Here is a 23,332-nt window from a genome sequence, read left to right on the forward strand (position 1 = left end):
GGGTGTCGCCTGAAAACCGGATGAAGTGGCGACCGTGAGGCCGAGCCGGGAGCGGGCGTTGCGCCGAGGCCCGGGCGGGCGGGGAACAACGGCCGCGGACGCCGCGGGACCGCTTCGTTGAGGGACGGGGGCGGGAGGGGAGCGCTGGGCGCTCGGGCTGGGGCCGCCGGCGCCATGGGCAACCGCGGGATGGAAGAGCTGATCCCTCTGGTCAACAAGCTGCAGGACGCCTTCAGCTCCATCGGACAGAGTTGCCACCTGGACTTGCCACAGATCGCCGTGGTGGGCGGCCAGAGCGCTGGCAAGAGCTCGGTGCTCGAGAACTTCGTGGGCCGGTGAGCGAACGCGGTGGCGACAGCCGGCGGGCGGTGGCCCAGGGCGCGGAGGGCGGACGGGGAATGGCGCGCCTTGCGCCTCCAGCGTAACTGTGGCGCTTGCGTGCCCGTGACGGGGACAGGGGCAGGGAGGCGGGCCCTGTGGGGTACTGTGAGCGTAGGACTCTTTGAGGGGCTGAGGAGCCGGCGCAGGCCCAAGGGTGTCTCACGGGCTGGGAGCCGTGGGCCGGGATGTGTGGTGAACCCCTGCCGACTCTCTGTTCCCCAGTTTTAGTGGGTGAATTCTACCATCTGGTTGCCTGTGGGTCAGGGGTAGGTCTTTCGTCTCTGTCCGAAACGTGCCATCTAGATAACTGTTGGGCCGACCCCTGCCGTCTGGCTGGCTGTTCATTTATCTGGAGCAGTCACTGCCGTCTGGTTGGCTGACTCTCTGTCCTGGATAGGCCTCCCTGCTACCACCATTTGGCTGTCCATCTGTCCATTTCTGCACGGCAGGCCCCTGCTGTCTAGCTAGCTGTCCAGGCTGACCTGTGCAGTCTGGCCTCCCATCCATGCCCCTCGCAGACTAACAGCTATCCCGCTGTTGGGTTACCCCAGCTGACCTCTGCTGTCTGACTGGTTGTCTGGATCCTAGGGGACCCTGTTGTCTGCCTCTCTTGGACTGACTCTTCAGCTTGGTCCCTGGAAAACACTGGCTTCTCTTTTGCAAGTTCATCTTTTTGTCTATCTGTCTTGGTGTCAGTCCTCCTAGTCTGCCCAGTGCCCTAGCAGCCTCTGACTGGTCCAACTTCTGTGGCGGGGGTGATGGCAGAATAGGGAAGAGAAGGGAGCTGAAGGATGAGACTTGAACTAGCTCTTCTCAGTTGGAAATAGGACCCCAAGGAGAACTTTTTACAAGATTCTTTCCTGGACCATGCAGGGTGTTCCAAGGCCCTGGAACACAGGGACCAGCCCCCAAGCTAAAGCCTGCAAATTGGGGGTCCTTTTGCAGCCAGGGAAGGGACTTGTCTGATCAGGCCTTCATGGCAAGAGCTGGCATAGGGTCTTCCCTGGGTAGCCCTGAGAAGCCTCAGGTTGCCCACCTGTCCAGCGGGCAAATTCTACTCTCTGGGCTGTTTCAGGGATTCAGGAAGCTAATGAATGAGAACTGGTCCTGTGGCATTGAAGGCAGTCGATTCTTCCTCTCTTTCTTTTTCTGCCTCTTGCTTTTCTGCTGCCCAGATGGGCAGCCACATTTCCATTCTGGGAAGGACTCCATTTGTGACTGTGGCTGCCAAGTGATACCATAATTTTATTATTACTGTTATTGTTGTTATCAGTGTTAGGAAGTAGTGTTCATCTAATAGGCTGACTTCTTTCTCGATTCAGCATCTTGACTCCCGTGATGAGCCAGTGGGTTGGAGGTTCTATTATCCCCACTTCAGAGATGAGTAGAGAGGCTCATAGAGGACTTGCTGTTTTCCCAAGGCCACCAAGCTGGCGCTTGTTGGAGCCAAGTTGGGTGCCCAGCCTGCCCCTGCCTTCCCAGAAGCCTGGGGTTTTGCTCCCAGCATTTTCTTCTTTGTCTCTGGAGCTTTGCCCTCTGTCCACTGTGGTGGAAAGGTGTTGGTTTGGGGTCAGCCAGGCTTAGGCTCTGGGCCCCTCTGCATGACCATCTTCCTGCCTGCCCAGGCTTCCGGTGGGTATCTGCAGAACTCTGTTCACTTCATTTGCCTTTGCCTTTGCACAGGTTTTTGACCTCTCCAAGCCTCGGTTTCCCCTCCTAAAAATGAGGTGATGGTCCTTCAAGACTATAGCAAAGACACAGTGACTTAGGGTGTGTTGAAAGTGCTTACTTAGCCCAGTGCCTGGCACACAGTAGGTCTATATGGCCATTATTTATTGGTCTGACTCCTTATATCGACAACAAAAGCTAATCAGAATTAAAGTGCTCTCAAGTTTCACACTGGATTTCATTTAAGCCTTATGAGGGCGGCACTGCTATGATCTCATTTTACAGAGCAAGAAACAGACTTTTGCTTGAGGTTGTTCAGTGAGGAATCATGGGCTCTGGGTGGAGGCCTGAATCTCTCTCTCTTCTCCACCTTTCTTCTATCCCTCTGCCCTTTGCCTTTCTCTGCCACCCACCCTGGCATATCCAACTACTACTGAGCGGGCTCCTGTGGCAACTTCCTCCCAGAAGCCTGCAATGTGATATCCTATGTTAAGAGATTTAATTCAGGGCCTGAGAACCAAAGTTGTAAAAAGCCTCTCTTTGGTTATGGGATGCTCTAATATAACTAATTTCTTTTTATTTCTGGAATGCGAGGAAGGCCCCTCAGCTACAAAGCCCTATTCCAAGGTGATGGCAGGCGGGCCTTACTTTGAATTCTGTTCCCTACTTCTTTTTGTGAATTTGGTCAAGCCATTTTCCCCCTTGTACTGTGGACTTGTACAGTGGATATCCCTGTTGGTTTCAAGGAACAAACTAGAGTATCAAGGGCATGTGCCTGGCGGTCAGCACAAGCTGCTTCGTTTCATTGCCTCTTCCTTGTAGGTTTTCTAAGAATGTGGTCCGAGTGGGAATGACCCAGTTAACTTAGCCTTGTATCAGGGGTTGCACATTGGTGGCCCTGGGGCCCAAGGCCTGCTTGCTGGAACTTTTGTTCCACTTGCGTGGTGTTTAAAATGTTTTGTTTTTAATTAGCTGTCAATATTTAAAAATTAGATTTTGCATAAAATCCAGATTTTTGCAGTGCTAGCAAACCCCAAATATCTTTAGAGATAAGGCTCCACCACATTTGGCGGTACCCGTGGCTGCTGCTGTTATAATCATCGCTTTCTGATCTCCTTGTTCCTGTGTCTCGCTTGGTGCCAACTGCCTAGATCTCAGAATCCGCAGCCACTTGCTGCCTGGTCAGGCCAGGACTGGCCACTAGAGCTGCCACAGTCCCTACCACTCCCTCACAGTGATTACCCAGGCCCATTTCACATTTGCCTCCTGGCCCTGGAAACCTTTGAGTTTAAGACCCCTGGCTCTGCACCAGCAGATAGATCTGTGGCCCTAAGGAGAGGGAGCAGTGTGGGAACTTTTTCCTTGGGAAAAGAGCAGGAGGAGGCCAACGTTGAGGCCTCCAGCTCCTGAAGCCTGGGCTTGATTCTGGGTGCCTTTCCTCTTTGAACCTCTTGATTATACCCAGCTGTCCAGTGGGGCTGATAACTATTTACTCGTGGGCCCATTCAGGCCTCCAGGTTGGGTGTGTTTCACTTCTTAGGGCAGGTAAAGTCACCTGGTGCACCTTATTGAGAGTGGAGTGAGGATTCAGTGAGATCATTTAGAATGCTTGGGAGCATCTAGCACAGAAAAAGTGCTTAAAATTCTTTGCATTTTTCATTCCTTCATTGAAACATGCTTGGTCCCTGTTCTAGGCCCTGGGCAAGATACTAAAACCCCTGCCTTGGGGGAGCTGGCTTTCCAGCAGGGGGCAGACAAAGAAGAAACTTGGTAGAAGGTGATAATTTATGGAAAAAAAGAGGAGGATTCAGGAGAGTGCTTGGTGGGTGGGGGGAGGTTTATGGTTTTAAATAGGGGGATCAGGGAAGGGGACATTTGATCAAAGACTTAAGGAGCTGAAGGAGGAGCCTCCAGTGGAGATCTGGAAGAGCATCACAGGCTGTGGGAACAGCTAGTGCAAAGACATTGAGGTAGGAGTGTGCCTGGAGGCTAGTATAAGTGGAAGAGATGAAATTAGGGAGGTATCTTGGTGGGTGTAGGCCATGCAGAGCTCTGGGGGCTAAGGAGGGCTCTGAGTAGAGGGAACACTGCTGCTGGTGCCCTTACTATCTTCCTGGACTTTGTCCTGGGCAAGCTGAGGCTTTGGCCTTTGATTGGTAGCTTTACTTTGATTTTCTCAGTGAGCAGATCCCTTGAATGCATGTAGGGGCCTGGTGCTGTTTTTCTTTTAACAAGAAACAGCTGCCCATGGGACTCTAACATCTCTAACTGCATTTCCATTTGGTCTTTGGTGATGTGTTCCTCCAGGGAGACATGGCTTCTGCCTGGCACACAGTGGGTGCGAGACAAATGCAGGATGACTGTTGGCTCATGTCCCTGCTAGACATGGGTATGTGGTCTGCCCTTTGGGCTGGTTTTGTCCCTTAATGGATCTTAAGTGTTTGAAGCCACTTGACAATGATGGCTGCTGTTTCCATTGTCTTTTATTTCTTTTTTCCTTTATTGATTTGAGAGAGAGAGAGAGAAAGAGAGAGAGAGAGAGAGAGAGAGAAATACCAATGTAAGAGAGAAACATCAATTGGTTGGCTTCTGCATGTGCCCTGACCTGGAATTGAACCCTTCACCTTTTTGCTGTATAGGATGATGCTCCAGCCAACTGAGCTACACTGGCCAGGGCTCCATTGTCCTTTCTTTTGGGTAAAACTAAATTGCCTTTGCCTGTGTGGCCTATAGCACCCAGGCCAGTCATAATGGGAAGAGCCTAGAAGAGCCTTTGGGAATGTGGCCTTCCCCATGCTGCTGCACATCAGTTTAATGACCTCACTTCTCTGGACCTCAGTTTTCTTCTCTGGAAAATGGGTCCCCTCCTCCTGGGAGTGGGTTGAGGATCAAGTGAGCTAATCCCAGTGAACAGACCTATGCATTTTGTATAGCCCTGGGTCAGGACTCTGATAATCAGTTAACTTCTTTTTCCTTAAAGAAAAGGAATCCATAATTACTTTATTAATATAAGTAACACTGCATTTTAGCACAAACACTAATTGAGTGTCTGGCAGTACAAGCCAGAACCAGCTGGGGAACCACATGCATGCCTGTCCCCCAGGTTGTGCAGTGCTAGCACGATCCTGTTCCTGGTTTGTTTCTAAGTGGGAACAGTGGCTGCGAACAAATACTTGACCCTGAAAATTATTTCTGCTGATTTCTTTTATGGTAGTGGGAAATTGGGAGCAAAAACGCCTAGCAGCCCTAGTCGGTTTGGCTTAGTGGTTAGAGGGTTCGCCCTCGGACCGAAGGGTCCTGGGTTCGGTTTTGGCCAAGGGCACGTACTTTGATTGCAGGCTCAATCCCAGCTCCGGTAGGGGTGTGTGCAGGAGGCAACCAATCGGTGTGTCACTCTCACATAGATGTTTCCCTCTCTCTCTCCCTCCCCTTATTTCTCTCTCCCCCTTCCACTCTCTTTGAAAAAGCAGTGGAAAAAATATCCTTGGGTGAGGATTAAAAAAAAAAAAAGCACAACAGTAGAGAATTGGCTAGACAAACAATGTGTCCAGACAACCGACTGAAATAGCTACTCAGAGTGATCTAGAAGATTTAATGACCCAGAAAGTTGTGTAAGACGTGTTAGGTCCCACACCGCGTGGATGGTGTGAATCCTATCTTGTTCAGAACAGTTTTATTTGCATAGTAAAAAGCCTGGAAAATGTGTGCCCCCCCAACCTTCACATGTGGGTTGTCTCTCCATGTGATTCTTGGTTAGTTTTTGCTCATTTTGTGGTTTTGTTTATAATCACAAAGGAATTGGTTATAACCACAAAAGGATTTGTTTATAAATTGTTTATAACCAAATCTCTCCAAAGCTCAGAATTATTTGTCCGAGGATAATGGCCCTCGCTAGGTACACAGATTGAAATTCCCTGCTAATAAGCCAGGTTGGTTCTGGGTGAGGGCAGAGGACTGGCTTATAGAAAGTTCTAGAGTTAGAGTGTTCAAAGATAGAGCAGAAAGAAAGGGCTGGTGTTGGAATGAAACCCCGTGCATTTTCATTTGTCTCAGAGTCACATCTGCCAAGCTTTTGCCCAATTTGAATGAAAGTGCTGAAATTATAGGCTCCTCTACTGCAGAAAAAAGTGGGAACATCAGATAATCCTTAATTTACTGGTGTTGCTAAGCACATGCTGTAATTAAGCCCTTATTGTGTTAAAACTTTGGAAAAATGCAAGCCAATAATGAGATATTTATAGGGTGTTAGCTACAGTCTGTATAAAAGAAAGCAGTTAACCCACCTGTGAAGCAGGATGGCACTGGAGAGGAAAGGCTCCTTCTTCTGAGTGCATTTGGGTTCCTGTTAGTATTGGTGATGAGGCTCTTGCTGGGTACTGAGGGGTTTCCCCCTTGGAATCGCCCTTGGCTTGAACAGGATGCTGGGTAGCCCTTTCCGTTTCACCTGCTGTTGGATGTTTATGACACAGTAAGAGCTGATGTTTGTGGAGAATCACCCTGTGCCATGTCTAAAATCTGACCAGAAGGTCCCAGCAGCCCTGGGGGACAGGTGCTGCTCTTAGCATCCATGCTTTAGAGGTGGGGAAACCGAGGCCAGACTGGGGGACTGGCTTGAAGTCACAGGGAGGAGCACAGGAGTCAAGGCCTGAGTGGGGTCTCACTCATCCAGAGGCAGATACCCAGGGACGGCGTGTGGCCATGGCTTTCAGTAGTGGAGTCAACAGTGGGCACCATTGCACTTGTGTCCGAGGATGAGGTTGAGGTCGCAGATTGAGGGACTTCTGGCTTTTAGAATCATTTGATTAGCTGTGTGTCCAACTAGCATACCTTAAATAGCACCTACTTTGTGGCAGGTGCTGGGGATCCAGTGAGGACTGAGATGGACAGAGATCAGGTGAATGGTTACATGAGCAAGAACGTTCTGAAGTTCAAGAAATGCAGTGAAAATGGAGGGGCAGGTGAGAGAGTGGCTGGGCAGGTGGCTGCTTCAGAAGAGGGGGCCTGGGTGAGTGTTCTGCAATGGAACCAGTTTCTCGGAAACCCCAGGAAAGTGGGCCCCAGGCAGAGGGAACAGCAGGAACAGAGGGCCCCTCACACCTTGCCTGCTGGGTGCCTGCTGCACATGTAGAAAAGGGACTGAGATTGAAGCAAAGATCAGTAGGCACTTGAGGGTCAGGAAACTGCTCATTGGGGCCAGTTTTTCATAAATTTTATTTACGCAAGTAGAACCCTGATAACAATGTTGTAAAAAGGGAAACCATGACACATGAGGAAGAACACATGCCCCACTCTCTCTCTTCCTCTCAGCTCTGCATGAGAACACCATTGCCACTTTGGGGTATATCCTGCCAGGCTCCTGTTGAGTATTTATGTACATATGTGTGTGCTGGTATCTATAGAAAATAACACTTTTAGGGGTTGGTTCTTTTTCAGTATGTCTTCATTCCAGAGCTTGGACCACCTCGTTTATATACAGCTTATTTTCCATCTATTCAACACATCCTAGAGGTCTTTATATGTTGCTTGTAACTGCTACTTAGAGCTTTGTGATTGTCCCAGAGGAGTAAGGATTGTCCCAGGGAGACCAGCAAAGTCTCTGTGGCTGTCTAGATGAGTGATGACAGCACCCTCTGTGTGCCATGACCTACACTTGAGGCCAGTGCTTGAGCCCCATTTACTGATCAGGAAACTGAGACACAGAGGCTTGCCCAATGATGCTAGAGTTTTAGGTGGCCAAACTTGAACCCAGAGCCTTGGCCAGCCTGGGGAGGCCTACCCCACAGGTCTGCTGGCCTTCATATGGAATAGCACTCTCACCCCTGGCTTTGTGGTCTTCCAACTTCCTTTTCCCCTTGGCCCCAGCTTCATGAGGGCTAGTTTCACTCTCCCTGCATTGCATCTCTGTGCCTCAGCATGGCTTCAGATGTTTCTGGAACAAGGCAGAATGTCAAGGAGTAAGCCAAACCCTGTGGAGTCCTTGTGCCCAGGGCTGTGCCTAGCTTGATTTTCCTCCAGTGGTGACCAGGGATGTGGCTCTGGTCTCCCACACTGAATGGACTTTCCATGTCTTTGAGGCACTTGCCATGTGCCAGGAACTGAGTATTGTCTGTATGTCATCTTGGGTCAGCCTCATTTCACAGATGAGGCAGTTGAGGGGCAGAAATGGGCAGGCAGGTGGGGGCCACTAAGCCCTCATACTTACCCACTTGTCCATTCAAACAGTATGTCCCTGGTGGAGAAAGGCACTGCCATAGCAAGTGACAGAGGCTATGTTCGCATGGGGATGTCATGGTGAGCAAGGCTCAAGAGGTCCTTATTCTCTCAGGTTGCACATTCCAGTGAAGGCGAGAGGAGGATTCATGTGGGAGATGAAGGCTCTGCTGTGGAGCCTTGGGGTGTGATTGGTGATCAGGGAATGCTTCTTGGAGGAGGCAGTAGGTCTTTCTGCTGAAGCAAGGAGGACAGGCAGACAGGTGACTGCTGAACTCGTTGTACCTTTGTGCCCATCTTGCTTGGCTGTGGGCCCCAGCTCGTGACTCATGCCCTGTTTTCCATAGGGACTTTCTTTCCTTTTCACAGCTGTGTAGTACTTTACACTACAAAGGCACCTTTATTTACAAGCCCTTGGTAATGGGTGTCAAGGCTGTTTCCAGTCCTGGGATTTGCACCTGGACAGGGTATACCTGTGTAGAATGTGGAGGAGGAGGACATTGGGAGGTTGATGGCCACCACTGGGTGTGTGGCCCTCACCTACCCGGGTGTGGTGTCCAGGACGCCATCTAGTAGCTTCTTCAGTGGGGTTGAATGAGAAGATTTGGAACTGGTCATCATGTCCTCACCATGCTTCACCCCTTCTCACCTCTTCCATGCCCTGGACCATGCAGTCGCCTCTACCCCTAGTCCCCCAGCTTCTGTCCTCACTCCCCACATTGACCACCGTGCTCCTGTGAACACCTGAGATAGGACACATTCCTCCTCTGCTCGCCTCCATGGCTCCCACCTCACTTGGGGTAAAAGCCCAAGTAGTCCTCCCATGACCCCTGTCACCTCCTCCTCTTTCCCCCTTGCTCATCCCTCTAGCGACATGGCCTCCTGGCTGCCCCTGGGACCCCCTAGGCTCACTTCTACCCTGGGCCCTTCTCTTCCTCTGTCTATGTCTTCTTTTTTCCAGAACTCTATACTACCTGCTCATTTCTTCTCAGGTCCCTGCTCAAACATTACTTCCCTGAGAGGCTGTCCCTGCCCCAGCTCACACAGGACCCCGTCACTCATAGACCACCTGCCTTGATGGGTTTTCTTCAGAGTCCTTATTAGCACCTGAAGTTATTTGTTTCTCCTCTGTCTTCCCTCTGCCCCCCAGACTAGCAGGGCCATAAGAGCAGTGATTTTTGTCTGTGTGTCCCTTGCTGTCCTGGCATATAGTTGGAGCATGCATATTGAATGAATACACTGCCCTGGCTGGTGGCTCAGTTGGAGCGTCGTCCCATACATCAGAAGGTCGTGGGTTGGATTCCCAGTCGGGGCACATACCTAGGTTTCAGGTTCGATCCCGGTTGGGGCACGTACAGGAGGCAACTGATTGATGTTTTTCTCTCACGTCAATATTCCTCTCTTTCTCTCTCCCTCTTTCTCTAAAATCAGTAAAAAAAAATATCCTTGTGTAAGGATAAAAAAATTTTTTTAGAAGGAAGGAATGTATCTAGAAGCCAGCATTGTATTAATTTTACTGCACAAACATCCATTGAGGAGGGTTCCAGAGGACCACTCTGGGACTCGCCTTTGGGGGCTCACAGCTCACTTTGGGGATGCAGGAGCATGGGGTGCTCCAGGGACACAGAAGCAAGTACATTTTCTTTATGGGTGGGCTGTGATTTACCCATTGACACAAAGAGTAATAATAACAGGTTAAGACCCCAAGGTTGGCCAGGCCTGGGTGTCTCTCTGGGCTGGCTCCCCAGCTGTAAGATGGTGCCCCCTCCCCAGGCCCAGCACAGCTACCAGTCAGGTGTTCCTTCCAACTCTTGCTTTCTGTCTGGGTGCCAGGCCGTCCCAGCACGAGAGGGCACTGCTCTGTCCAGGCACTCCAGCACTCTCAAAACAGGGTCCCAGAGTTTTAAGTCAGCCCTCACTTCCCTCATGCATGCCTGAGTGTCCACTTGGACCCAGAACTAAGGAAAGGAAGCCTCTGGGGACTGTCACTCCTCAGCCCTGGCAGCCTGTTAGTATCCACCATGGGGAGATGCCATAAAATACCAGATCCCAGTTCTAGACCCCTCCCCAGACCAACTTAAACCCCTGGGGATATTCCAGACATATGCCACAGCTCAGAAAACTGCTGCTCTGCCTGTCATGGGAAACCTCCTTTGGTTAAACTTGAATCCACTTGGGCTGCAGACCCATGGGGCTGTGGACAAGCAGCCAGCAGAGCTAACCAGGGCCCTGGTGACACTTCTATGCCCAGACATAGGAGGAGGCACCCTGGAGACTCTGCCGCATGACATTTTCCCAGAGATAAGAGTGTTTTGGGGCTGGCAGGCGGGCAGGCAGGCTAGTGAAGCAGACAGGAACAGTCCCAGCTGGGGTTGCACCCGCCTGCTGGGTGATACACCCTGGCACAGCCAACACAGCCCTGACTGTTCCAAGCCATGGGGCCTTTGTCTTTGGTGCTGATGGGCAGGGTCCTTCTTGAGGGTCACAGTTTCTTTACCCAAGAGACCCCTAACTGGCCCTGCAGCTGGTGAGTTAGGACTTTGAGGTCGATGCCTTGAGAAGTTATTTTTACCTGGCAGGGTGATGGAGTGCCAGGGATCTAGAAATTAAGACCAGTGGCCTGTGACTGGAGGCCAGGAGCCACCCACTCAGCTGGAGGAAGCCTTCCTGTGGTTTGGGTTGGCATGGCTTGTCTTGCCACACAGAGTTCCTCTCGTGTGGGTGGAAGCCCTTTCAATGGAAGCTTGGCTTCTTTGGCATCTGCCCTGGTGGCTTTCCCATTGCACCACCTTGCACAAGTCGCTGGGGAGCTCAGGATGTCTGTGTTCTGGGGTGGGGAGGCCCTACCTGGAATACACTCCCAGCACTGCTGGCTTGATTTTTCAAGTCATCTTTTTTTTAATTACAAAAATTATTCGACTGTTTGTTCATTGTAAAATAAGTCAGTCCTTTAGGATGTGTACAGAGTAAGGCAGAGTTTCCTATCACCCTTTGCATGGGAACCACCTCCATCAGTTTGTGGCTCTTGTCAGGTCCTTTTTCTATATTTCTATGTGTAAATGTCCTCTGCCCCCCACTCCACAAATGCCACTATAAGTTCAACTCTGACAGGCTGAAGATTTGCCAGAATGTGACTACGTCATGGCAAGTCCCTGCTATTTAGTTCCTTGAGGAGTTTTTACTACTTTGTTTGTGTTAAATCCTCACCGAGGATATTTTTCCCATTGCTTTTCAGAGAGAGTGGAAGGGGGAGAGAGAGAGAGAGAAACACTGATGTGAGAGACACATCCATTGGTTGCCTCCTGCATGTGCCCTGACTGGGGCCGGGGATCGAGTATTGGCTGGAATTGAACCCGAGACCCTTCAGTCTTCAGGCTGACGCTCTAACCACTGAGCCAAGCTGGCTAGGGCCTTTGCTTTGTTTTCAATAAACTTTTTATTTGGGAATAATTTTAGATTTATGAAAAATAAATAAGCTTTAAATTTATAAAAAGTTCCAAAGTACAAAGAGCTCCCATATACCCTTCACCCATCTGTCCCTAACATTAACATCTTATCTTAATATGGTACATTTCTCACAATTAAGAAGTTAACGTTAGTGTATTATCATCATTGATGAATGCCAGGCTTTATTCAGATTTCCCCAGTTTTCCCCACCATGTCCCTTTTCTGTCCCAGGGCCCCATCTAGGATCTCACATTGCATTTTGTTGTCATGTCTCCTTAGTCTCTGCTGGTCTGTGACAGCACCGATCTTTTCTTGGTTTTCACCACCTTGGCATTTGATAGAATGTCCTTCAATTTGGGTTTCTCTTGTATTTTCTCATGATTATACTATGGCTTTAGGTTTTGGAGAGGGGGTCGTTCATATCAATGAGGCTTAACACAGGTGATGGTGACCTTGATCTCTTGGCTGAGATAGTGTCTGTCAGCTTTCCCCGCTGCAGAGTACTCTTTTCTCTTTTTTATACACTATTCTTCTGAAGCATTGAAGGTTCTATAATTGTTTGAATAGGTAATATGTCCAACACAGCCTCAAGTTCAAAACTATCGTAAAGGATGGAGACGCCTTCTTGCCCTCCTCCTGCTACGGCCAGCATCGCCCTGGCTAACCACCCTTTCCAGCCTCCTGTGTGTCCTCGCTGTCTCAGTGCAAATAGAAGCAAATATGAATGTGGTTGTTTTTTTTCTCTCCTCCCCCATACACAGCTTTACACTCTGTTCTGAACAGTGAGATTGTTACTTAACAGTATTTCTTGGAGATTTTAGTGTATTAGCACATAGAGTGCTTGCTCATTTGTTTTTTCTCTCCCTCGAGGTATAATTTAACCAAGTAAACCATCACTTATTTTTAGTGTAGAGTTCTAAGAGTTTTGACAAATACAAAGAGTTGTGTAACCACTACAGTCAACACATAGAACACTTCTGTCACCCCCCCCATAATCCCCCTGTGCCCTTTTGTAGTCATCCCCCCATGCCTGGCTCCTACTGATGGGTTCTCCACCTTGTAGTCTTGCCTTTTCTAAAATGTCATATAAAGGGCTCATGCAGCCTTGTGAGTCTGGCTTGTTTCTCTCTACATGATGCATTTGAGAGCCATCTAGGTGGTGTGCATCAATAGTTGGATCCTTTTTATTGCTGAGGATATTTTGTGATATGACTGGACCACCATCTGTTGAACCATTCAGCTGAAGGACACCGGGTTGCCTCCCACTTGGGTGATTATGAATGATGCTGATATAAACACTTATGTGCAGGTTTTTGTGTGGTTCATAAGTGGGATATATTTTGAGCTAATTTTTGTATGACTTATGAGGTGTAGATTGAGGTTAATAATTTGGCATATGAATGTCCAATTGTTCCAGTACCATTTATTGAAAAGACCACCCTTTCTCCATTGAGTTGCCTTTGTCAGAAATCAGCCAGCCATGTTCATTGGGATCAATTCCATGCACTTGCCCTTTGGCCAAAACCACATTATTTACTTATTTATTTATTTTTGGTTAATCCTCACCGGAGGATTTTTTTCCATTGACTTTTTTTAGAGAGAGTAGAAGGGAGGAAGGAAGGAGAGAGAGAAACAAACATCAGTGTGAGAGAGACACATTGATTAGTTGCCTCTCACACATGGCCAACGCACTGGGATCAAACCTTCAACTCAAGTACATGCCTTTGACCGGGAATCGAACCTGCAACCGTTTAGGGCGACGGCCGATGCTTTAACCACTGAGAAACACCTGCCAGGGCCAAAACCACATTTCTTTATTACTGTAGCTTTATAGTAAGTCTTGAATCAGGCTGGGTGAGTCTTCTTTATCTTTTCCAAAACTGTTTTGCCTTTAAATATAAATTTTACAGTTAGCTTGTTGATTTCTAAAAAAATGATCTTCGTATATCAGTACCCAGAAAGCTTTGCTATTAGTTTTCATAACTGTATTAATCCATCCAATATCACCATTCACCTGGACCAGTGTAGTCACCTTCCTCTAGATCTTGCTCCTTCTGTCCTCACCTCCCCACATCCCCCAGGCTGTTCTTACTGTGGCCAGAGGGAGCCTGTTAAGAATATGCCCCTCCTGTGCTCAGAACACCACAGGATCGCAGTTCTCAGTGTGAAAGCTTAAGTCCTGCCCTAGCGGGGTTGCTCAGTGGTTAGAGCATCAGCCCTAGGACTGAAGTGTCCCAGTTCGATTCCAGCCAAGGGCAAGTACCTTGGTTGCAAGCTCCATCCCCACCCTGGATGGGGTGCAAGTGGGAGGCAGCTAATGAATGTGTCTCTCTTGTTGATGTTCCTCTCCACTCTCTCTGAAAAGCAATGGAAAAAGTACCCTCGGGTGTGGATTAAAAAAAGAAAGGAAAGAAAGCTTAAGTTCTCACTCCCACCCGGAAGGCCCTGCATTATCTCCTTACCCCCACTCTCACCCCATCACTTGTCTTCCCTGATCTCCCCCTATTCCCTTTCTTGCTCTGTTCCAGCCACACTGGTCTCCTCACTGTTTCTCAAACATGTCAGGTACAGTTGTACCTCAGGGCCTTTGCATATGATGTTTTCTCTTCTTGGAAAGCTCTTTTCCTTGGGTAGCCCTATGGCTCATTCATCACCTCTGCTCAAATGTCTCCTCTTCTAGAGACCTGCCCTGGCCACTCTGTTAAATGCCCTGACCCTCCCTGGCATGGCTGGTGTGGTTCGTGCTGGAGGCAACCAATAGAGGTGTCTCTCCTGCATCAATGTTTTTTTTCTCTTTCTTTTTCCCTCACTCTCTTCTCTCCCCCTCTCCCTTTTACTCTATCTAAAATAAATTGAAAAATATCCTCGGGCGAGGATTAACAACTACAACAAAAAGCCCTGACCCTGTTACTCCATCCTCTTGCCCTGTTTAATTTTTCTTGGACGCACTTATCACTCCCGGTCATTGTCCTACTCATTTATTTGGTTTATTTTCCATCTCCACCCAGTAGTAGGTGAGTGCCCTGGTGGCAGGGTTTTGCTCCTGGCTATGCCCCAGCCCCTTGCCCAGCCTGTATTAGATGCTCAAGAAGCCCATCTTCTCCTTCATGTAAACCCACCTGTCTGTGCCTCAATCATGAAGTGGGACTCATTCAGTAAAGGTAGCTAAGCTTGCTTTCTGCTAAGCTCTGACCTGTGTTGCAGTTCAGCTGGAGCCAAACAGACCTAGTTACCACTCGGAGTTAGGCCGGGTGAGGGAGGCACATGCTAGTCAGACACACCACAAAGAAGTGGAGGTTCTAGCTAAGATCATGGTCACAGAGGGGATGAGGCTCGGGAGACTGGGATGAAGACTGGCCATAATCAGAGGCCTGGGCCTTCCTGGGAGAGTTTGTGTGGGTCGATAACGGTTTTTATGGTAGGGATGGATTGATATAGACCTGTTCCCTTGTTGGTATATGGATTGCTCGTGTGCTTTTTTTTTTATTTTAAAAAATAATAACATTTTTACTGAAATATTCATATACCAGAAGATTCATCCTTTTAAAGTACACTATTCAGTGGTTTTTAGTATATTTGTAGAGTTACGCAATGATCACTGCTATATAATTTTAGGACATTTTCATGCCTCCCCCAAATCAACTGTACCTATTAAGCAGTCCCTTGCCACCCTCACCTCATGGCAACCACTAATCTACTTTCTGTCTATGAATTTGCCTATTCTGGACATTTTGTGCAAATAGAATCATATACCATGAGGCCTTTTGTGTCTGGCTTCTTTCACTTTATATAATGTTTTCTTTTCTTTTTCTTTTTTAAATACGTCTTTATTGATTTTAGAGAGGAATAGAGAGGGAGAGAGTGATAGAAACATCAATGATAAGATATAGTCATTGACTGGCTGTTGGGGATCGAACTGGCAACCCGGGCATGTGCCCTGACCAGGAATCAAACCGTGATCTCCTAGATCATAGGTCAGTGCTCAACTGCTGAGCCACGCTGGCTGGGCACATGTGTTTTTGCTGTTCATCCCTGTTATAGCATGTATCAGACTTCATTCCTTTTTATGGCTGAGTAATATTCCATTGTGTAGATATGACACATTTTGTTTATCCATTCATCTATTGCTGGGCATTTGGGTTGCTTCCATTTTTTGGCTATTTTGACTAACGCTAGTGTGAGCATTTGTGTACAAGTTTTTTTGTGGACCTATGTATTAATTTCCCTTGGTTATCTACCTAGGAGTGGAATTGTTGAGTCACATGGTCCTTACGTTTAACCTTTTGAGAACCTGCTGATAGTTTTCCACAATAGCTGTACCATTTTACATTCTCCCAGGAGTGGATGAGGGTTCCAATTTCTCCGTATCCTTGACAACACTTGTTATTATCTGTCTTTTATTTATTTATATATTACTATTATTTTTTAATCCTCACCCAAGGATTTGTTTTCCATTGATTCCAGAGAGAGAGGAAGGGAGAGAGAAACATTGATGTGAGAGAGAAACATCGATTGGTTGCCTCACGCACATGCCCTCACTAGGGATCAAACCCACAACCTGGGTCTGTGCCCTAACCAGGAATTGAACCCATGTCCCTTCAGTGCATGGGACAATGCTCTAACCACTGAGTCACACCAGCCAGGGCTATTATCTGTCTTTTAAAATTGAGCCTTCTAATGGATATGAAGTGATATTTTGCTCATTGTGGTATATTTCCCTCATGATGAGCTTTTCATGTGCTTATTGGCCATTTGTATAACTTCCTTGGAGAAACGGCTATTCAAATACTTTGTCCATTTTTAATTGCCTTATTTGTCTTTTTATTGTTTATTTGTAAAAGTTCTTTATTTCTGGTATCAAGACTAGTCCTTTATGAGACAAATGATTTGCAAATGCAATTGTGCTGCATAATGACATTTTGGTCAACGACAGACTTCCTATAGGACGGTGGTCGCATAATATAATGGAACTGAAAAATTCCTATCATCTAGTGACATCATATCTGTTGTAACATCATAGTACAGTGCATTGCTCATGGGTTTGTGGTGATGCTGGTGTAAACAAACCTACTGCACTGCCAGTCCTATAAAAGTATAACACATAGAATTATGTATAGTGCATTATACTTGATAACTGATAAACTACTATGTTATAGGTTATGTATTTACTGTACTATACTTTTTATCGTTATTTTATTTTTTTAAATATATCTTTATTGATTTCAGAGAGAGGAAAGGAGAGGGAGAGAGAGAGATAGAAACATCAATGATGAGAGAGTCATTGATCGAGCCCACAACTCGGGCATGTGCCCTGACTGGGAATCGAACCCCGATCGCCTGGATCCTGGGTCGACGCTCAAGCACTGAACCACACCCGGCTGGGCTCTATCGTTATTTTAAAGTGTACTCTTTCTGCTTATTAAAAGAATTTATGCTATAAAACAAAATTCATGTACTTTTAAGCTAGATTAAAGAAGGAAAAAAAGAGAAGACTCAAATTACTGAAATCAGGAATAAGAAAAGGTGACATCACTAACAACCTTACAGAAATACAAAAGATTATAAGCAAATGCTATGCCAGCAAATTAACCTAGATGAAATAGACAAATTCCTAGAAAGGCATAAATTATTGAAACTGATTCAGAAAGAAATAAGAGCCAGCCAGTGTGGCTCAGTGGTTTTATTGTTTTGTCTTTTTCTCTTGATTTTTCTTTTCTCTCATTTATTTCCTCTCCAATCTTATTTTCTCCTTTCTGTTCACTTTGAGTTTTCTTTACTTTGCTTTTTCCAGGTTCTGAAATGGAAGATTAATTTTTTATTTGAAATCTCTCTTTTAAAAAAATGAATTTGTTTTGAATTTTAAAACTTTTCTTAAAAAAAGTTTTATTGGGTTATAACTGATATACATAAAATTACAATCTTTCTTCTTCTTTGTGATTCATATTTACATCTACACATTTCCCTGTGGGTGTTGCTTTAGCTCTATCCTATAGGTTTTCGTATGTGGTGTTTTCAGTTTTCATCTTGAAGTATTTTCTATTTTCCTTGTGATTTCTTCTCTGACTCTTTGGTTATTTAGAAATGTGTTGTTGATTTTGCACATAGTTGTGAATTTCCTAGAATTTTCTTTTTGTTTTCTAACTTCATTCCATTGTGGCCAGATATCATACTTTGTAAGATTTCAGCCCGTTTACAATTGAGTCTTGTTTTGTGGCCTAACTTCAAATACAGCCTGTCCTAGAGAATGTTCCCTGTGCCCTTGATAAGAATGTGTATTCTGCTGCTGTTGGGTGGAGTGTTCTACACATGTCTGTTAGGTCTTGTTGATTTATGGTGGTGTTCACATTTTCTGTTTCCTGGTTGATCTTTTGTTCAGTGTTCTATCCATTGTTGAAGGTAGGGTATTGATGTTTCCAACTATTATTATTGACTTGCTATATTTCCCTTGCTCCGTGCTTTTTTCACAGCTGTGTAGTGTTCCTCAACCTGGACCAATCCTGTTAAGTCCAGTCACTCTCCTACATGAGATTTTAGTTTTCTGGTTTTCTAGATTCCCGCTCCTAACCTAGCCTTCCAGGTCTTCAGCTTGTGTGTCTGCTATGCCCAGGGCTGATGCCTGTTAGGGGGTTGCTGTGTTGGAGAGGAAGCGGCTTTAGAATCATCTTGCCAGGCCTGCCTGGAAAGGCTGTGCCAGGGTTCTTCTTGAGGTGGCAAGGAGGAGAGTCCCCCCTTCCCCTTGTCACCTTTGTGAACTGTCCTGTGGAATAGGGCCTTACACATGCCCGGCACTGGGTTACCGTGACTCATCCTTCTAGTCCTGCTGACAACCTGACCGGTTGACACTGTTATTATCCCCATTTTATAGATAGAACAACTAAAGCTCTGAAAAGTGAACAACCCTTGTCCAGGTCACGTAGTGAGGCTGTGGCTGAGCTGTCCAGCTTTGGCGCTTCTCAGTACAACTGAAAAGTTACAAATTAATGTTTGCCTGTTATAAAAGTTATAAAATAGTTTTAAAAGACAGAAACCCAAATTGCATTGGAGACTATAAAACAGAAACTTTTCTATTCTCACTCCACAGACAGCCTCCATCAAGGGTTCCATTGTTGCCTCCAAGCTTGTTGTCCCTACGTAGGCCAGAAACATACACAAGCATTTAAAAAAAAAAAAAAAGGCAAGCAAAATTGGAGAACACTATCAATTTTGTGCATCACATTTGGCTTTCAGCACTATAGCCTGGAGTGCTTCCTGGGCCAATTCCAAGGTGGATTTAGCCTGTTCCCTGCTGGTGGACATCTCAGTGGTTAATGGGTTTCACTTTGGAAAGCACTGCTGATGGGAGAGGCCGTCCTTGCAAACCCACTCAGGAGAGCAGAGCAGTCAGTAGGAGACAGCCAGAGGAGGTGACATCTGGGTTGAGTCCTGAGTGAACAGAGGAAGCCAGGATTGTGGAAAAGCTGGGGGAAACATTCCAGGCAGGGAATCAGCATTTGCAAAGGCCCTGAGGCAGGAATAGGTTTGACTTCCTTGCTGTACCTTGACCCCAGCAGGATTGGTTGGAATTAGTGAGCAAGGTGGAGGTAGGGGCTGAGGACAGGGAGGTGACAGGGCAATAGTTCAGAGCCTTGGAGGCCATATATGGAACACTTTGGAGCAGAGGAGGGACGTGATCTGACTCATTGTAAGTTTTCCTTTGATTGTATAGGGCAAACTCTCTTGGGCACAGCATTACGAACTTTTCAAACCCAGTTACCCTCAGGCGTGGCATTATTCCCACTTAACAAAAGAGGAAACCGAGGCACAAAGAGGTGACCTGCCCTGCCCATATTGTCCAGAAAGGAAAGGGCAGTGCCTGGATTCCATCTGGGCCCTGAGAAGGCCAGAGGCAGGGCAGCTAGTTGCCATGGGCCACTCCTGCTTTTTGTTCTCCGCCTGGCCACCAGATGAGACCTTGGAGCAGGTGACACTGGGGCCCAGTGCAAAGGGTGGGGCAGGTTCTGGAACCTGCAGGATTCCTGAGCAGGGTGGAACCTGGTGGCAATTTGTGAAGGGGTGGGGTCCAGAGTGGGAGTGTGAAAGCCAATAGAATGTCTTCCTGCCCACCTGCCTGCCTTCTGAGCCTCGTTCTCATTTGTCCAGTGGCAGGTTTGGTCCTTCACCCATAAGCGTTGGTCACCTGGCTTGTGCCTGGCTCTGTGTTGGGAGGGGAGGAGAGGCCTGAGAACAGGCTAGGCAGAGGACCCTGCCCCCATGAGGCTGCCACTCTAATTGGTGGGTGGATGGGAAGGGACAGACCACAGGCATGTGAACAAATCAGTAAACTGGAGGTTGCCAGTTATGAGCAGAATTGAGAATTGAGCAGGATGGTGTGTGACAGAAGGAAGCTACTTCATATGGGGGGTAAAGTTAGGGAGGAGTCAGTTCAGCTAGGAGTTGTCTGCTGGCCACTGTGAATGCTGCAGAGAGAGAGTTCCAGGCCCAGGAGCAGACATTGCAAAGGTCCTGAGGCAGGACCTTGCCTGGTATTTTCAGGGAACAGTGAGGAAGCCAGTGTGGCAGGAACTAAGTGAGCAAGTGGGCAGATAGGAGGAGGTAAGGATAGGGAGATGACTGGGCAGATCGTGCAGGGCCTTGTGGACTGTGGGGAGGGAGGTGGAAGCCCTAGGAGGGCTCTGAAAAGAGGGCGCACATGCCATGACTTGGCATCCACAGGTGCTCTGTGGCCACTCTGGAGAGAACAGAATGTGGGGGTGAGGGAGGGTAGCCTGAGGGGGTGATTGCAGTGTTCCAGGCAAGCGCTAATGGGCCGGGTCAGTGACCTTGGATGTGGAGAGAAGTGGCTGCATTTGAAGGTGGAGCCATCAGGGCAGGGTGGAGTAGGGGGATGAGAGGTAGGAGGAGCCCAGGTTTCTGACCTGAGTCAGGGATGTAACCACCCTTCTTGACCCTTGGAGTGACCACAGTGATACAGTGGCACCTGCCTGGGGACACTGAGTGATCAATAGTTACTGTTGGATAGTCAGTGTTGGGCGGGGATGAGGCAGGGACCATGGCAGGATGTGCACAGGCTGGATGTTGAGGCTCTGGAGACAGAGTGATAAGCTCTACTTCTAGCAAAACCACAAAGGAAGCCCCCTTTGAGGTAGGGGTGACTAGAGTGTCTCCCTTATTGGTGTCCCACCTGTGTTCCCATCCTGGCTCTGCTCCTTCCTGGCTGAATGGCCTGGGCAATTCCTGAAACTCTGAGCCATATTCTACCCATATGTGAAATGAGTGTATTCGTCCTGGCCTCATTCCTTCAGTGTTGCTAGAGGGTTTGCTGAGATGTTGAGATGTGCCTGTAGTGGCCAGTGGTCCTTGTGGGGCGGGCATGACTGGGGGTGCTACTGACATTGCGCAAAGGTCTCACTGCCACACTGAGGCTTTGAGTGACTCCAGAAGGGTGTGGTGATAAGGAAGGGATCCCAGCCCAGGGCCCTTGCTGGGCGCCAGTTACCAGACTGGTCAGGTGAGGGGTGGCCTAGGCACTCACTGGATCTGGGTTGGGCTTGTTGCTGACTCATCCTCTGCTGGCTTATCAGTTTATTTTCCCTCCCCTGGCAAGGCCTGCCCACCGGCCAGCCTGGGGTGTGGACCTCCATAGTTGTTCCTGTATGTAGGAGTTCCTATGCTCTTGGGGGCTGGAGGTCAAAGGGCTCCTACTGGGGTCTGTGCTCCGTTCAAAGGATATTCCCTGGAGCCCTCATCACTTTTCAGGGAGAGGTGGCCCATTTTAGAGCTGGTAAACTAAGGCTCTACAGGGGTGAAGTGACTCGTGCCAGGTCATCCAGCCAACTAGGCCCCTAGTTCTGGCATCCTCCCAACCCACAGGTGGCTGAGCCAGTGTTCAGAGAGGGTGGAGACCTGTCCTGGGCTTGTGGAGGCAAACCTGGGCTTCGAGCCCAGGCTCTTTGGCTCCAGACTCCATGGACTAGACCTCCATTGGGGCTGTTGGTGTGTGGAGGATGTCCATTTGGGAGGAAGGGGTGCATTGTACTGCACCTGCCCGTAGGTAACTGATCAGGGCCTGTAGAGAAGGATTTCTTTGCAAAGGGTACAGCCCTGTGCCTATGCCTATTTGTCTGGTACCCAGCTGTCCTCTGAGGTGGGTGGAGTTATACAACCCTCCACCCCCTTACCAGAAAACCCAGACCAAGAAGCAGGAAAGCCAGCCCAAGGTCATACAGCATCCAGGGTAGCCTGGACATATGGTGGGCCCTTTGAGCCACATCCAGGGATGTGGTGACCTGTGGAACATGGGTAGTGTCGAGGTAGAAGCAGATGACTGAGGCTTGAAAGTTGTCTCTGGATAAATGGACAGTGTTCTGGGCAGAGCTGCTTGGGAGGAGGTTTTCTTCCACCACTCTGCCATGAAGGCCCCAAGAGTGCCTCTGCTGCTGTGTGCCAGGAAATGCTATGGGTGCCCTTAGGGTACAACTGAACAGCCCCCCCCCCCCCCGAGCCCCTTGGAGATTTCTGGGGGGCTGCTTTATGGGAGCTGTCCAGGCCGAGGGTGAGTGTCACTGTCCTATTTATGAAGCAGTCCAGGAGCTTCTAAAAATGCATTTGGATGAGTCTCAGGGCTCCTGGCATGCGAGGACCCCCATGCCTGCCTGGCCTTGTCCTTCAGGCTTTTCCCCAACTGGCTGTGCCTCCTTCACCCAGGCTGTGTCCTCTACTCATCCTTCCTGCTCACCACCAAGTCCCAGCTCCAGAAAGCCACCTTCCTTCCCCTGTGTGTACCCAGAGCTATCCGGGTTCTCTTGGGTATCATGCTAGTCCTCATGTTCTCAGGCTCTTATTATCTGTGTCTGTGGTGTCATCATTGCACTCATGGTGCCTGGCCCCCCCCCGGACACACCCACAGCAGTCACAGAGGATAACATGTGCCAACACCAGTGGCAGAAGGCCTGGCCCTGGCTGGGGAGATGTGTGGGCCCAGAGGCCTGATGACCTAGTGGTCAGAGATTCAGACCTCCGGGTTTCAGTCCATGCTCATGCCACTCTGGGATGCTAGCTGACCTTGCGCAGCTGCCCATCTTCTTGGCCTAGTGGCATCTATGAAGTGGAGCTCACAGACTCATCTTTTTAGTTCTTGTCATGGTTAAGTGGGTTAAATACACGGAAAGTTCTCACCTCGTTGCCTGGCATATAGTGAGCACTCAACAATGGTTAACTACTTTTTTAGAAAAGTAATTTTTTGGATTCAGTAATCCATATGGTTGATGATGCACAATTCACAGATGTTCCAGAAGGTGTAATGATTTTTCCTCCCAACAGACCCCGGTCTCCATGGGCTCGATTTTGTTGTTTTTTTCCTTCAGTTGTAAAACATACATTTCTGCACCTTTTGTTTTCCTCAGTACATCAGATGGAAGTTCCATGTCAGGAGATAAAATGCTTTTTTTTTTTACTCCACAATAGTGTGGATGGGCCCTAATATATTTAATTATCCCCCAATGGCCTTTAAAGTTCTTTAGATCTGAGCTATTCTTTTTTTTTTTTAATTGTCACCTGAGGATATTTTTTTCATTGCTTTCCAGAGAGAGTGGAAAGGGGAGAGAGAGAGAGAAACATCGATTGGTTG

At 48.0% G+C, this 23,332-nt stretch overlaps 1 protein-coding gene across 10 annotated transcripts in view; it reads left to right on the forward strand.

Moving 5' to 3' along the window:
- The window catches only part of DNM2 (dynamin 2), a 79,571-nt gene continuing 56,239 nt past the window's right edge, over nucleotides 1-23,332 (forward strand). For 6 of the 10 annotated variants that reach the window (XM_081137192.1, XM_081137193.1, XM_081137185.1 and 3 more), the window contains exon 1: nucleotides 1-335. In XM_081137192.1, coding sequence (XP_080993318.1) covers nucleotides 175-335 — 161 coding nt within the window. In that variant the 5' untranslated portion in view covers nucleotides 1-174. The remainder of the gene's footprint in view (nucleotides 336-23,332) is intronic. The other 4 variants (XM_081137194.1, XM_081137187.1, XM_081137190.1 and 1 more) reach the window with 1 other exon arrangement.

Source organism: Miniopterus schreibersii, assembly GCF_964146895.1.
Source record: "Miniopterus schreibersii genome assembly, chromosome: 4".
Lineage (NCBI taxonomy): Eukaryota > Metazoa > Chordata > Mammalia > Chiroptera > Miniopteridae > Miniopterus > Miniopterus schreibersii.